Genomic DNA, 14,606 nt, shown 5'->3' on the forward strand with positions numbered 1-14,606 from the left:
CAGCACCCCTCGGGCTGCCCGACACACACACACACACACACACACACACACACACACACACAGAGTGCCCCAGCCACCCAGCCTGTGGTGCAGCCATTCCCTCACCCACAGCGCCCCTCGGGCTGCCCGACACACACACAGTGCCCCGGCCACCCAGCCTGTCCATTCCCTCACCCACAGCGCCCCTCGGGCTGCCCGACACACACACACAGTGCCCCAGCCACCCAGCCTGTGGTGCAGCCATTCCCTCACCCACAGCGCCCCTCGGGCTGCCTGACACACACACACAGTGCCCTGGCCACCCAGCCTGTGGCGCAGCCATTCCCTCCCCCACAGTGCACCTCGGGCTGCCCGACACACACAGTGCCCCGGCCACCCAGCCTGTCCATTCCCTCACCCACAGCACCCCTCGGGCTGCCCGACACACACACAGTGCCCCGGCCACCCAGCCTGTGGTGCAGCCATTCCCTCACCCACAGCGCCCCTCGGGCTGCCCGACACACACAGTGCCCCAGCCACCCAGCCTGTGGTGCAGCCATTCCTTCACCCACAGCGCCCCTCGGGCTGCCCGACACACAGTGCCCCGGCCACCCAGCCTGTCCATTCCCTCACCCACAGCGCCCCTCGGGCTGCCCGACACACACACAGTGCCCCGGCCACCCAGCCTGTCCATTCCCTCACCCACAGCGCCCCTCGGGCTGCCCGACACACAGTGCCCCAGCCACCCAGCCTGTCCATTCCCTCACCCACAGCGCCCCTCGGGCTGCCCGACACACACACAATGCCCCGGCCACCCAGCCTGTCCATTCCCTCACCCACAGCGCCCCTTGGGCTGCCCGACACACAGTGCCCCGGCCACCCAGCCTGTCCATTCCCTCACCCACAGCGCCCCTCGGGCTGCCCGACACACACACAGTGCCCCAGCCACCCAGCCTGTGGTGCAGCCATTCCCTCACCCACAGCGCCCCTCGGGCTGCCCGACACACAGTGCCCCGGCCACCCAGCCTGTCCATTCCCTCACCCAAAGCGCCCATCGGGCTGCCCGAAACACAGCTCCCCAGCTTGTCCATTCCCTCACCCACAGCGCCCATCGGGCTGCCCGAAACACAGCTCCCCAGCTTGTCCATGCCCTCACACACACAGTGCCCCGGCCGCCCAACCTGTGCCACGGCCATTTATTAGAAAAAACGCGATGTTCCACAGCATAACACTCCCGCCGGCGGCTGAGCCCTTTATGACATGGCTCTGACCTTGACCTCCCCCTCACATCCCGCCCCAACATTGACCCCTGCCCTTATCATCTCGCACTTTCTCTACTACTACGCGATTTAGTTCTTCTTGCTTGCCGTCCATCGGTCGCAGCGCGTTGACGTAGCCGTGAGTCATCTCCAGAGCAGCGGAAAATGGCGGAGGCTTTGCCGGAGGCCGGGCGGTACTTCTGTCATAGCTGTTCGTCCGAGATCAGTCCTCGTTTGCCGGTAAGATGGGAAAGGGAGGATACGACAGGGCGGGAAACAAGACTCTTCAGACTCGGAACGAGCCTGAGGGAAGCGAGAGAACCCTATCGGCATCAGGTGTGCGGGGGAGGAACGACGAACCGGGCGCTCTTTAGGCCAGGCTTGCACCGAGCCCAGAGAGCATGGCGGCTGCTGCCTCCATAACGGGCGTTCTGTCAGTACATTGCGCCGAGCCTCATGCTGAGACTGGTGCTGCCTCTCGTCATTGCGATCTGTCCAGTATGTGAGGCAGCAGCCGCCAGTTTCCCAGCCTGCCGTCCTCCTCCAGCCCTGAGGGAAATCCCCTGGCCTGTGGGGCCATCTCTGTGGGTCCTTGGGCACGGGTGGATATCAGTCCTTCTTGCCAGCCCATTCCCCAGCCTTGTTAATGTGGCTTAAGGCCAGTCTAGCACGCAATCTCGTATTTTTTGTCTGCAAAAAGCTCTCTTTTACTTGTGGCCTTTTGTTAAAGGATGATTCCTGTAAGAAGCTATCACTTATTAGTTCGGTGGGGTCTGACTGAGACGCTCAGACTTCCTTCAGGCTCCGCCCTCCCCCCTCCCTCGTGTTTTTTGTTTTGTTTTTCAGAACATGTATTTTTATAAAATGAATATTATCATGGAAAAAATATAATGGTAATCACTCTTGGAAGATGGTGGGTGATAAAAAACCCCTGCATCTGGGGACAGGGACTTTGTGAAAATGTGAAGCCCCTTTAGGAGACATTTTGGGCCACATCTTACTCCAGATGAACGTATTTTCGGTCTGAGTGTGATCTGACAAAACATTGGATTGTTCTCAGATGAACGTTAGTTTATGGGGCTGACTGAGTCTGAGGGAAAAAATGACAGCATGCCCACATTTGATCAGATATTTGGATCACACTCTGCCATACAAGTCAATGAGTCCATGGAAAGCGTTCGACTGCTAAGATGGAGAATTTTTGTTTTCCTCCATCTTCTCATCTGAGAGATACCGATTTGCATAATCCTCCCGATTCTCTCAGAAGAGTCTATACAGCTATCTCCACCTACCTTATAGGTGATCAGTCTGTTACACGAATGGCCATGCTGAAAACCACATACATGGGTATGCAGATATGTGAGTCCTAAATCCGACAGCTTTTATTAGTTGCTGCATTCGCTTAGGCTGTGTGCCCTCGATGCGATTTTTAAGCGTTTTTGCCGCGATTTTCGGCGCAAAAACGTTTAAAAATCGTGTACAGAACGCACCCCATGCATTCCTATGGCATTCCGCACATGCAGTGCTAATACTGCGCTTTTTTCCGCGGTGGAATCGCATCACAGAAAAAATCACAGCATGCTCATTCTTTTGTGCGGAATCGCAAAGAATTGCCGCGATTCCGCACCCATAGGAATGCATGAGAATCGCTTACTTCCCGCATGTGGCTATGCCCACCATGCGGGAAGTTGAGCGTCTCATGTGCGGATGGTACCCACGGTGTGGAGGAGAGAAGACTGTCCTCCAGGCCCTGGGTACCATACCCCTGTAAAAAAAAAAAAAAAAAAAAATGAAAAAATCGGGGTATATTTACCTTCCGACGTCCCACGCTGCCATCCCAGGCCTCAGCGTTCCCAGTAATGCCTTGCGGCACGGTCCTGTGATGACGTAGTCTCGCGTGACTCTAGCGGTCTCATGAGATTGCTATAGCAACGCGAGACCAACGTCATCACAGGTCTCGCAAGGCATTACTTGGAACGCTGTGGCCCGGGATGGCAGCGCGGGACGTCGGAAGGTAAATATACCCCGATTTTTTTATTTCTTTCTTTTACTATTGAGGCCGCATAGGTGGCCTCAATAGTAAAAACCTGGTCACACTTGTCAAACACTATGTTTGACGAGTGTGACCAACCTGTCATTCACTTTCCAAGCGATGCTTCAAATCGCTTGGAAAGTGCTTGAATATCGCCCGCGAAAATCGTGGCAAAATCGCAAACATAATCGCGGTAAAATCGCATGGAAAAAACCGCGCGATTTCTGGGACGTAGTCCGGTTTTCAGTGTCCGGATTTAAACGCTACGTGGGCACATAGCCTTAAGGTTGCCATGGCTGCCACCATCCACCTTCACTCGATTGATGGCTCATTGTGTGAATTGCTTGCCCGGTGCTTGTTGTTCTAGCTGTTTGTTCTGATTCGGTTAGATTGAGATCACCAGTTAGAGCCAAATTGTGAGACTCGGCCCTCTCAATCATGGGTGCTCTCAGAAAAGAAATGCACACCAGTTGTTAGCAAAACAATTGTATTTATTACCCTGTGAGCAGGTTTCTTATACCATTTACAAAGAAACTTACCGTGTTTCCCCGAAAGTAAGACCCTGTCTTACATTAATTTTACCCCAAAAAGTCCCACCCTGTCTTACTTTCGGGGGAGGTCTTACATTAGCTGAAAAAAAATGACAATTTCTTTTTAACCAATAAATTAACATTTATTAACATGCTGTTATACCCCATAACAGTGCCGTATCCCACTGCACACAGCCCCACACCCCATAACAGTGCCGTATCCCACTGCACACAGCTCCATACCCTATACAGTACATGTTTCCCTACTTGGTTTTTAAATGCTGGACGTTTTCCTCTGCGGTGCGGCTGTGGGTGCGGAAGGCCTGTGCTGCAGGGAACGCTGTGCCAATCAGCAGGGAAACAGCGGTGACGTGGGGCTGGGGTGGCCAATTACAGCCCAAGCTGCTGGACCAATCAGTGCTCGAGCCGGGGGCCGGCGGTGACGTGGGGAACAGGGGCGGCCAATGAGCTGTTGAGCTGGGCGGATTGCGGGGTTAACACGGCGAGTTAACCCCATGAGCGCTGGACCCGCCCAGCTGCACCTGAGGACACCTCTGGAGCCTGGGGACCCAATGGGGGACAGCGGCGGCCCAAAGGTAAGGGCCTTACATTTCACAGCGGCCCCCAACCCTGCCTTACATTCGGGGGAGGCCTTACATTGAAGGACCCCCCCGTAACCCCCACCCTGTCTTACTTTCGGGGGGGTCCTACTTTCGGGGAAACAGGGTAGTTCCCACTGGAAATTCCAATCAGCCACCCCATTCTTACAAACATATCAGATTTTTTAAATTTAGCTATTATGTCTGTGTACTATCCATAATACAGTTTCTCAAAGCCCTTTATAAGAAAATATTAGACCAAATATGGAACCTTAAGGAAATTGAGACTGAGCCTAGTTATTACTAAAAATAAAATATAGAAAAATATTAACCCATCTAGATCACTGACATCACATATGCAGTGAGCTATCAAACTAAAGTGGATGGTACTAGGCAGGGGAAACCATCTAAGGAAGCAGAGAATCATAGAAGGGACTTGTCAGCACAGAATGATTGTTCAAACCAAATACAGGCGCTTGGCGCATCATGGCCGCAAATCAGTTTTGTACACCTGCCAGCACCTTTTTTGGTTTCCCTCTATCTCCACCTTACTCTGTGTCTATGAAGCCAGAGCTGTCAGATGGAAAACAAACAGGTGGTAAGGTGTATAGAAATGATTGGCCATCATGGAGCACTGAGCACCCAGGGCTGTGGAGTCAGAGTTGGTGCTCATTTTGGTGGAGTCTGTATAAAATGGACCGACTTCGATTCGTAAAATATATAATAAATTGGGTACAGTAGTTCAATGCAGAATGTGCTGAATATTTTTTCATAGGAATTTGGTAAAGTTATGAAATGTCCTATAAATGGCTGTTCTATTCCTGATCTAAGGCTGCATTCACAGTGTTTTTGCTGCGTTTTTTGAGGATACGTTTCAGCTGCAAAAACAGATCAGCTTTTTAAAAAACCGCATCACCTGAAAGGTTTTTGAGCTCTTGGATAATGTTTTCAATAGCAAAAGCAGGTTGGAAAAACGCCACACAAAGTGAGATGCTCATTCAGCCCAAAAACAGAACCTAACAAAACAATGTCTGAATGTCATGTCTTGAAACCCATTGACTTTGCTGGGATGCCCAGAGTCACTGCATTTTACTGTAAAAAACGGATCCGCAAAAACGCTGTGTGTATCATGGCCGTAGTCAGCGAGGGGCAGGGGGGGCAGCTGCCCCCCCCCCCCCTAGAAGCAGTGGCACTCGCCTATCAAAATTCACTTGTATGCTGCAGTGCTCCCGTCCTGCATCGGCTCCAGACTGCAGGGGGCAATCTCCCCTCCTCTGTCCTGTCTTCTGCTGTCTTCACCAGAGAGAGGAGGGGGAGGGGTGCCTTCCCTGCACAGGATCAGATTCCTGGGCCCCGAGCTGGAGAAAGTGAGAAAGTTGTGCACACGCTGCAGCTGGCAATAAGGGATAGTCTGCAAGACGGACATGCTGGAAATCTGATTGGAAAAGTGAGGAAATTGGTTATTGCCGCCAGAACCTCTAAAATTGATTCCATCTTGAAGAGACGTGCTGGGAAAGGGGCAATTGTCGATCAAGCCACTTGGTGAGGCAGCACTTATTTAATGATTGAGCGATTGCTTGAACTAAAACCATTTCTTAGAGATATGGCGAACCCTCAGGTTACCCTAAATGAAGGTCAATGGACACAGGTGGTTGAATTGAAGGAATTGCTTAATCACCCATTTACTGTGACTAAAAAATTACAAAGCTGAGGATTTAACTCCTGGCATATTCATAAGGGAGTGGAAGAACTTGCTATTTTACCTGTCCCCAAGAGGAGGTTTAGTCACAGATGGCATTTCTGCTTCAATGAAACGGAGAGAGACACAGCTATTGGATAATAAATTTTTTCTGGCAGCTGTTTATATGGACCCAAGTCATCGTATACTGCTTGATGATCAACAGCTTCCTAAAGGAAAAGAAGCTCTGACTGAGGTAGCAGTTAGGATGAGTGGCCTACAGGAGGACTGCCAGGTGCAAGAGGACTTGGGTCCTGACAGTGCTATTGCTGCCATATCTTCATCCTCATCAGCTGAGGAGTTTGAATTTGACAAGTATTTGTATGACATGGAGCAGGCAGAGCGTTGCCGCAAGGAAAAAGACTTAACTCCATCTCCTATAGCAAGCAGATTGACCATATTTCAGTGAAATGTTTCACTTGCTCTCAAAGAAATAGAAAAATTCAACCGTTCATCAAAACTGACTGTGCATGAGGCAATTCCTTTATACCCGGAAATTGTTAGAGATGTTGCCCATGTGGTTACGGCTTTGCCTCCTACCCAAGTTAGTGTAGAGAGGTTGTTCTATAGCCTTTAAATAATTAGGTCAGATTTGAGGTCCTCTATGAAGGAGGATCTGATGGAGGCAATTCTATTTCTTAGAACAAATTCATAGACTGTATAAATGTTATTTAGTAAGTTTTTGTTGAAAACTGTTTTTTTGCTGCTTACATAGTTTATTACATAGTGATATGTAATATATATATATATATATATATATATATATATATATATATATATATATTAATCGATATTACATATTTACAATTTAGTACAGTTTTCTTGCGTTCTAAAGTTGTATTCCAATAAATATGTATTATGTTCTATCTAAATATCTTAATTATTGTTTCATCAAAATGATTAAATGTCTGATGTTCACATTGTACTACAATAAAATTTTTCACTTAAATATAAGCAATATATGTGGGAGTCGGTGTAAGGGAAATTGAGGAGTCGGGAGTCGCGGGTTTGGCTTACCGACTTCACAGCCCTTTGAGCACCTTTACTTGGTTTGAAACTGTCAGTAGGAATAACCCTCCTTAGCCATCTATATGCACATGTAGGTCATATGAAGGTATCATTTTAGTCAGCTTCCTATCTGTTGATCCAGTTAGTTATTCCAGAGAAATCCACGTTTTTCTTAAATGTAAATGAGCTGTTAAGGTAGGTGCACATAATCAGTAAACGCTGCTGGTTGGACGCTGCGTACGTAAGAGCGCAGCGTCTAGATGTTGCAGCATAGTGGATGGGATTTCAAGAAATCCCATGCCCACTATTCGTGCACAGATGCCTGCGGCTTACCTGCAGAAACTGACATGTGGCTCTTCTTTTTCCAGACCGCAGCATGTCTGTTTTATCTTGCAGAGACGTGAGTCTCCACAAGATAGATTTCACCCGTGAACACATGCGGATTCACCCACGTTCAATTGCCAGCAGCTTTTTGGATGCGGCCAACGTGCTGCCAATTGCTGAATGTCTGTCTGCACATACCCTTATTGAACTATGAGCCGGACACTGATCTGCATGAGAATCTGTCTCCAGAGCTTATTTTACATGAAGGAGGAGTTACCAGTGTGATGTGTAATTGCCGCTCTCTGCTCTCCTGATCTCACTGCAGAGCTGTGTGTGATTATACCGGACACATCTGCAGGTTCCTCAGCTTCCATCTCACAAGCAGACAGTAACAGTACAGTACAGTTACAGTACAGCAGAGCTGTGAGAGTTGCATAAAAATGTTTGTTAGGAGACAAAGTTCAGGTCTTCTGTACTGTTGCGTTCATGTCTCACACTGGTAACCAGGGCTTCGAAGTCAGTATAAAATGGTCAGAATCCTAAAATATATGCGGTCATAAATTGGGTTCAGTAGTTCAGTGCAGGATGTGATGTAAATGTTTTCATAATTTGGAAAAGTTATGAATTGTTCAGTTTCCTGATCTAGGCTTTTAGGTGAGTGAACCTGCGCTGCACTTTATGTACATGCTCAGTGAGGCAGGGCTGTGGAGTCGTAGGTGAGATGAATCTGTGCTGCACTTTATGTACATGCTCAGTAGTGAGGGAGGGCTGTGGGGTCGTAGATGAGATGAATGTGTGCTGCACTTTATGTATATGCTCAGTAGTGAGGCAGGGCTGTGGAGTCGTAGGTGAGATGAATCTGTGCTGCACTTTATGTACATGCTCAGTAGTGAGGCAGGGCTGTGGAGTCGTAGGTGAGATGAATCTGTGCTGCACTTTATGTACATGCTCAGTAGTGAGGGAGGGCTGTGGGGTCGTAGATGAGATGATTCTGTGCTGCACTTTATGTAGATGCTCAGTAATGAGGCCGTGCTGTTGGAGTGGAGTCTGAGTCGGAAGTCAGGGAAATTGAGGAGTCTGAGTTAGTGGTTTGGCTTAGCAACTCCACAGCCCTGCTGGTAACTCCTCCTTTCATTTATAATAATCTCTGTAGTCAGATTCTCATGAAGATCAGTGTCCGGCCTATTGTCTTGATCAGTACACTTACATATAAGAAAACCATGGATATTTCTAGAATTAGAAATCAGAGCAGATATCAAGATATCCTTTTATTCAGCTTCCTATGACCTTTTAAAAAAGAACATTAAAGTGAACATCTCAGCAGGATTGTGCACAGTAACCTACAGACAATGTCAGGTGGGTGCCATTATACTAATTAAAATGATGCCTTTGTTGATTAAATCCATCTTATGGTTGTTGTTTAACCCCTTTAACGACCGCCGATACACCTTTTAACTGCAGCAGTTAAGGGTACTCATTAGCACCGCTTTTTAACGGTGCTGAGAAAAGTTATAGTGCCCCCTCCCCCAGCGTCAGAACATTTCCTACGTCTCGGCTACTGGGGGTAGCTGAGACCCCGGTCTCGTGGTCACTGTTATTCATGGAATAACGGCGATTGTAAAAAAAAAAAAAAAAGTTAGATTTCCCATTAATTTCTCTCTCCTCTGATATAGTCTAGCATACCAGAGAAGAAAGAAATGGGGTCGGACCCCTCCGCCAGTACCTCCCTGGACTCCCTCGCTCTGTCCACCGACGTCTTCTTCCTGGAAGAAAATGGCAGGCGCATGCGCAGTGCGCCTGCTGGTATCTTCTGGCCGGCAACAATAGATTTTTCCTATTGGTTGATTTTGATCACTGTGATAGACCCTCAGAACCAAGCAAAAAAAACACAGCACTCCTACAATGAATGGTGCCCAAGTAGGGTGTCCAGCCCATCGTATCTATTGTTGAAAAACTTGACACTCAGAAAGCAATAGAAGTTAAAGTGTCCATTTACTGTATTGTGCATCCAACAAAAACAAGTTAAACGTTTTCGGTCCACAAGAGGACCTTCATCAGAACTAACTTTAGTCAAAATGGAGGATATATATCTATCTATCTATCTATCTATCTATCTATCTATCTATCTATCTCAGACAATGCAGTTCATTCACTGTAGACGTTGACACTGGCGCTTTGCGTGTACTATTTAATTAAGCTGCCAGTTGAGGACCTGTGAGGCGTCGATTTCTCATACTACAGACTAGAATGTACTTATCTTTTTTTTTAACCATAAAATTTATTTTATTTTATTAAACATGGCATAACAAAACAAAGTCGTACAAGTATTTAGTTTCTGTATAGTGTGCATGAATAATAAACAATATAAACGATATAAGGCTATAAATGACCTTAATTTTACAAAGATATACATGACAAAGACAAGACTGTAAGGAGTAGAAGGAGGGGAGGGGAAGAGAAAAAAAAAAGGGGGAAAAACCTCAGTTAAATCGACTAATCAGATCCGAACTCAGCCGCACTACAGGTCGGATCCCGCTGCATAATAATCCCACGGGGGGACCAAATTGCCTGAAAGCGCTCCACCGAATCATTTAGTAAGGCTGTAAGGTGTTCCATCCTTCTGACATCCATGATCCGTCTAATGAGAGTCTGAAGCAAAGGGGGACTCGGCTGCCTCCAAAAGCGTGCAATCAGGCATCTGGCCGCCGTAAGGATATGTTGCAATAATCTATTGGAGAGTTTGCCCATACCCGGCGCCCCGTGACCCAGGAGAAGCACCAGCGGGTTTAGTTCTATATCTGTATGCAATACCTTGTCAATGAGGGACTTAGCTTGACCCCAAAAAGGCACAATTTTTGGGCATGACCAAAATATATGCATGAGGGACCCAGTGCTTTTTCCACATCTCCAACAGGAGGGAGGGACAGAGGGATTCAGTCCATGCAGAAACTCTGGAGTGTGATACCAGTGCATTAGTATCTTATAGATATTTTCTCTATAGAGAGTACACACTGACGATTTTGCGGCATTCCTCCAAATGACAGACCACTCTCGGGGAGAGATACGCCGCTCCAAGGCGGCCTCCCACTTGCGCATGTATAGAAAAGATTCACCAGACTCACCCCGTGGATTCGGTAAAAGGTTATAAATTTCTGAGATCAGACCCCTGGTGTTCACGCCCCTCCTGCAAATTTTCTCGAAATCCGTGGGGATCGAAGCTCCCGCTTTACCATATAGGGAGTTTCCCTATTGGAAATCGAGAAATGTTGCTTAAGATAATCAAAGGAGTGAATCTCCATGGTCTCCCCGTCTATAATATCTGCAAATCTAAATAGGCCCGCTTTAAGCCAAGGGTGAACCATAGGAGACTCTAAACTGCTTGGGAGCTGTGGGTGATAGATGAAGGACACCAGGGGGGAGCAAGGTGACATGAGGGCAAGTCTCCGTGTGCAGGTATTCCAAATGTTACGGGTGAACTGCATGGGGCCCAAAAGGGGTGGAAAGGACTCACACCGTGCTGGCGACCATAAGAGAGTGTTAGGGTGTATTGGGGCAAGCCATAATTTCTCTATTTCATTCCACTTGCTGTAGGCCCATAGGGATGTCCAGCAGGGGATTCTCCTCAGGTGAGTAGCCCAGAATGTACTTATCTTGTTGCTTATTTGTGCAGCGGGGCCTCCCACTTGTTTCTCTCTCACCCATGACAGCACCTCGGAGAGAGGGGGTCCGCCCATCAAGGATAGAAACCTACAGATAAAAAGGTGGCACCTCTCCTCCGCCCCCAGTTGGGTTCCTGTCCTTGATGGATGACCCGTGGAACCAGCAGCAGCTTACCTTTGAAGAGGAGTCCAGGGCCGTCTCGTCCGGTACACTGGCAGCGGGGAGGCCCCTGTCGCGGCAGGGTCGGTTCCTGAAGCTGCCACCGCTGTAGCCGAGGAGCTTCACAGGGTGAGCGGGGGGGGAGAGGACCGAGTCGCCGCTCCGGAAAGGGGGCTGGAGGACGCCGGCGGGGGCAGCGCCGAGGTACAGAGGTGTACCAAGATGGCGCTGCCCTGGAAATGGAATGAACAACTTCCGGGTCGGCGCATGCGCAATGCGTGCTCCCCGGACACACAGCGGGGCAGGCTGGGAGCGGAGGTGATGTCATAGCCGGGAAATTCAAAAGGGAGCTCCAGCTCTGTGCTGGAAGCGCCCTGTAAGCATCGAGGACAGCGACCAGCATGAAGAGCAGTAAATGCAGCAGCACAGACATCACCATCACCGGCAAAAAGAAAAGGACAGGCTTGAGGGCCGGTCCAGTAGCCACTCCACGCAGCGGAGCAAGTCGACTGCGAGGAGCAAGTCACCTTCCGTGGATCAACCCGTGAGCAATCTGAATCCACCTCCCGAACCGGTACCTGCAACCGCGCATAATGGGGTAAGTGATCTACGTGAATGTTCCCCATTGTAATATAACTCTTTCCCCTAAAGAAGAAAGAAAGAAGAAAGAGAAAACAAACAGGGAGTCCCCCACTTGTAGCAGACCACTACCAGCTTCTTGGGGTAAAAATCAAAGCTCTATCCTGCATACAGGAAGTTCTTTGTGGCGAAAGGCCGGATTATGCCTCCGATCTAAGAGCGGTAATCCGTTTGGAGTTTCAGAGTGTCTTTTCATCCCTAAAACACTGGTTGTATGGCTGGTCCATACAATCAGGGCAACTGTAAGGCCTCTTTCACACTTCAGTTTTTTGCATCAGTTGAAATCCGCCAAAAAGTCAGAGAAGCGGATCCGTTCTTAACTGATGTGAATGGACGGCACAGGATCCGTTTTCAGACGGATCCTGAAAATGAGGAAATTTAAAGGAAACGAGAGAGAGAGAGAGATTGATTTTGTCCGGCACCCAGAAAGAATTTCGGGTTAAATGAGTGTCTGGAGGATCCGCCATAGAAAAAAACGTTACAAGCTCCGTTTTGAAATCTTTGAGGATGGTGACGGATAGCAACTTTTGGCGGATCCTCAAAAAAAAAAACGGATGCAACGGACAGCAATCCGTCACAATCCGCCATTAATGCAAGTCAATGGGGAAAAAAAACGGATCCTCAAAAAAAAATTGAGGATCCGTTTTTTTCAAAACCTGGCGGATTGTGAAAGAGACCTTACCACCCACCTTTCGTGTCTACCTCTTTCCTCATAGACTGTAAACTTGCGAGCAGGGCCCTCATTCCTCTTGGTATTTGTTATAATCTATGTGATTATTGTTATGCTGTAATGTCTATTGTCTGTACAAATCCCCTTTGAAATGTGAAGTGCTGCGGAATATGTCGGCGCTATAGAAATAAAATTTATTATTATTAAAACACGGGCAAACCAAAAAGAAGGGATGTAGTGGTAGGCTCCCAGTCAGAAGTCTCGACGTCAGGGGAAGTTACCTCATAGACTTCGGACACCGGCTCATCATCCTCAGATGAAGAAACAGGGGGTTGTCACTGTTTTTCCCCTAGATGAGGTGGACATGTTAGTAAGGGTAGTAAGGTCTACCATGGGGGTGGCAGACCCTCGGCCTGATGGATCAGTCCAGGAAATAATGTTCGGGGGTCTAGGCCAAAAGAAACGCAGAGTGTTTCCACTAAATGAGAATGTACACGGCCTGATAAAAAAAAAAAAAAAAAAAAAAAAAAAAAAAAATGGGAAAGACCGGATAGGAAGAACTCTACGGTCCCTTCCCTTAAGAGACAATATCCGTTTGAGGAAGCATCCACGTCCTGGGACAAAGCCCCGAAACTAGACGTGGTCGTCGCCAAGGCCTCAAAAGTTTGCACTCCCCTTTGAGGATATGGGTACTCTAAAAGACCCCTTAGATAATAAAGCCGATACTTTCCTCAAGGGTACTTGGGAATCAGCTGGGGGAAATCTTAGGCCAGCGATAGCGGCAACATGTACCTCCAGAGCCCTCATGGTGTGGGTGGACCAACTAGAGAAGCAGTTAAGGGAAGATACACCCAGGGAGAAAATCCTGGAATCCATTCCAGTAATAAGGGGAGCGGCGGCCTTCTTAGCCGACTCATCAGCTGATCTGGTAAGGTTGTGATCTAAAGCAGCAGCCCTGTCAAATGCAGCCTGGAGAACGCTGTGGCTCAAATGTTGGCCAGGAGACTTACAGACTAAGATGAAGCTATGCTCCATCCCCTGTGAAGGGATATTCCTATTCGGAGAGACGCTGGATGACATCCTCCAGAAAGCAGGGGATAAAAAGGAATTCCCAAACTTGGGTCCTACAGGCTTTAAAAAGTCCTTTCGTAACAAAGTTTTTTCAAAGGAGACCTCCCGAGGGAACAGAAATGGGACGACAGAAGAAGAGACAGGGGGTTCTTCTTCGGTAACTCGTCCCGAGGCAAAAAACCCTCCAAGTGACTGTTTGCTCAGGGTGGGAGGGAGGCTAAGCTTCTTTCTCCCAGCCTGGGGAAAATATCGAACAACCCCTGGTTATTAAATCTGATAGGGACAGGGCTAAGGATAAACTTCCTCTCTCCCACCTCAAAAATATGTGATGACTCCACTAAGTTCGTCAATAAAAGAACAAAAAGCTCTTGAAAAAGAGGTCCTGAGCTTGTTAAGGAAAAAGAGTCCTCCAGGAGGTTCCCCCGTAGAAGAGAGGCAGCAGGTTCTACTCGCTTCTTTTTCTAGTGACCCAACTGAACGGTACCTTCCGGACAATTATAAACCTAAAGAGGCTAAACGATTATGTCAAAAACCACAAATTCAAAATGGAGTCGATCAAGTCAACCACCAAAATTCTCTTCCCACATTGCTTCATGACAGTATTAGACCTCAGCGATGCGTACTATCACGTCCCCATCCACAAAGACTCCGGAAAATACCTCAGACAAGCGGTCTCCATAGGAAGCGTAATAAGGGAGTTTCAGTACAGGGCCCTGCCATTTGGGATTTCTGTAGACCCACGAATTTACAAATTTTCACGAAACTGGTAGCAGAAATGATGGCTCACCTAAGAGAGCAAGGTATTTTAATAGTTCCATATTTGGACGACTTTTTAATAGCGAGCAACTCGGCCCAAAGATGCAAGGAACAAAGGGACAGAGTAATGGACGCTTTAAGAAACCTCGGCTTGCTTCTAAACCTAAAAAAATTGAGGTTGG

At 48.1% G+C, this 14,606-nt stretch overlaps 1 protein-coding gene across 1 annotated transcript in view; it reads left to right on the forward strand.

The window, feature by feature from the left end:
• The first annotated feature begins 1,316 nt into the window (after positions 1–1,316).
• The window catches only part of RNF126 (ring finger protein 126), a 110,083-nt gene continuing 96,793 nt past the window's right edge, over positions 1,317–14,606 (forward strand). The window contains exon 1 of the mRNA XM_073586289.1: positions 1,317–1,478. Coding sequence (XP_073442390.1) covers positions 1,404–1,478 — 75 coding nt within the window. The 5' untranslated portion in view covers positions 1,317–1,403. The remainder of the gene's footprint in view (positions 1,479–14,606) is intronic.

Source organism: Dendrobates tinctorius, unplaced genomic scaffold, assembly GCF_039654945.1.
Source record: "Dendrobates tinctorius isolate UK_male_01 unplaced genomic scaffold, ASM3965494v1 ptg000092l, whole genome shotgun sequence".
NCBI lineage: Eukaryota > Metazoa > Chordata > Amphibia > Anura > Dendrobatidae > Dendrobates > Dendrobates tinctorius.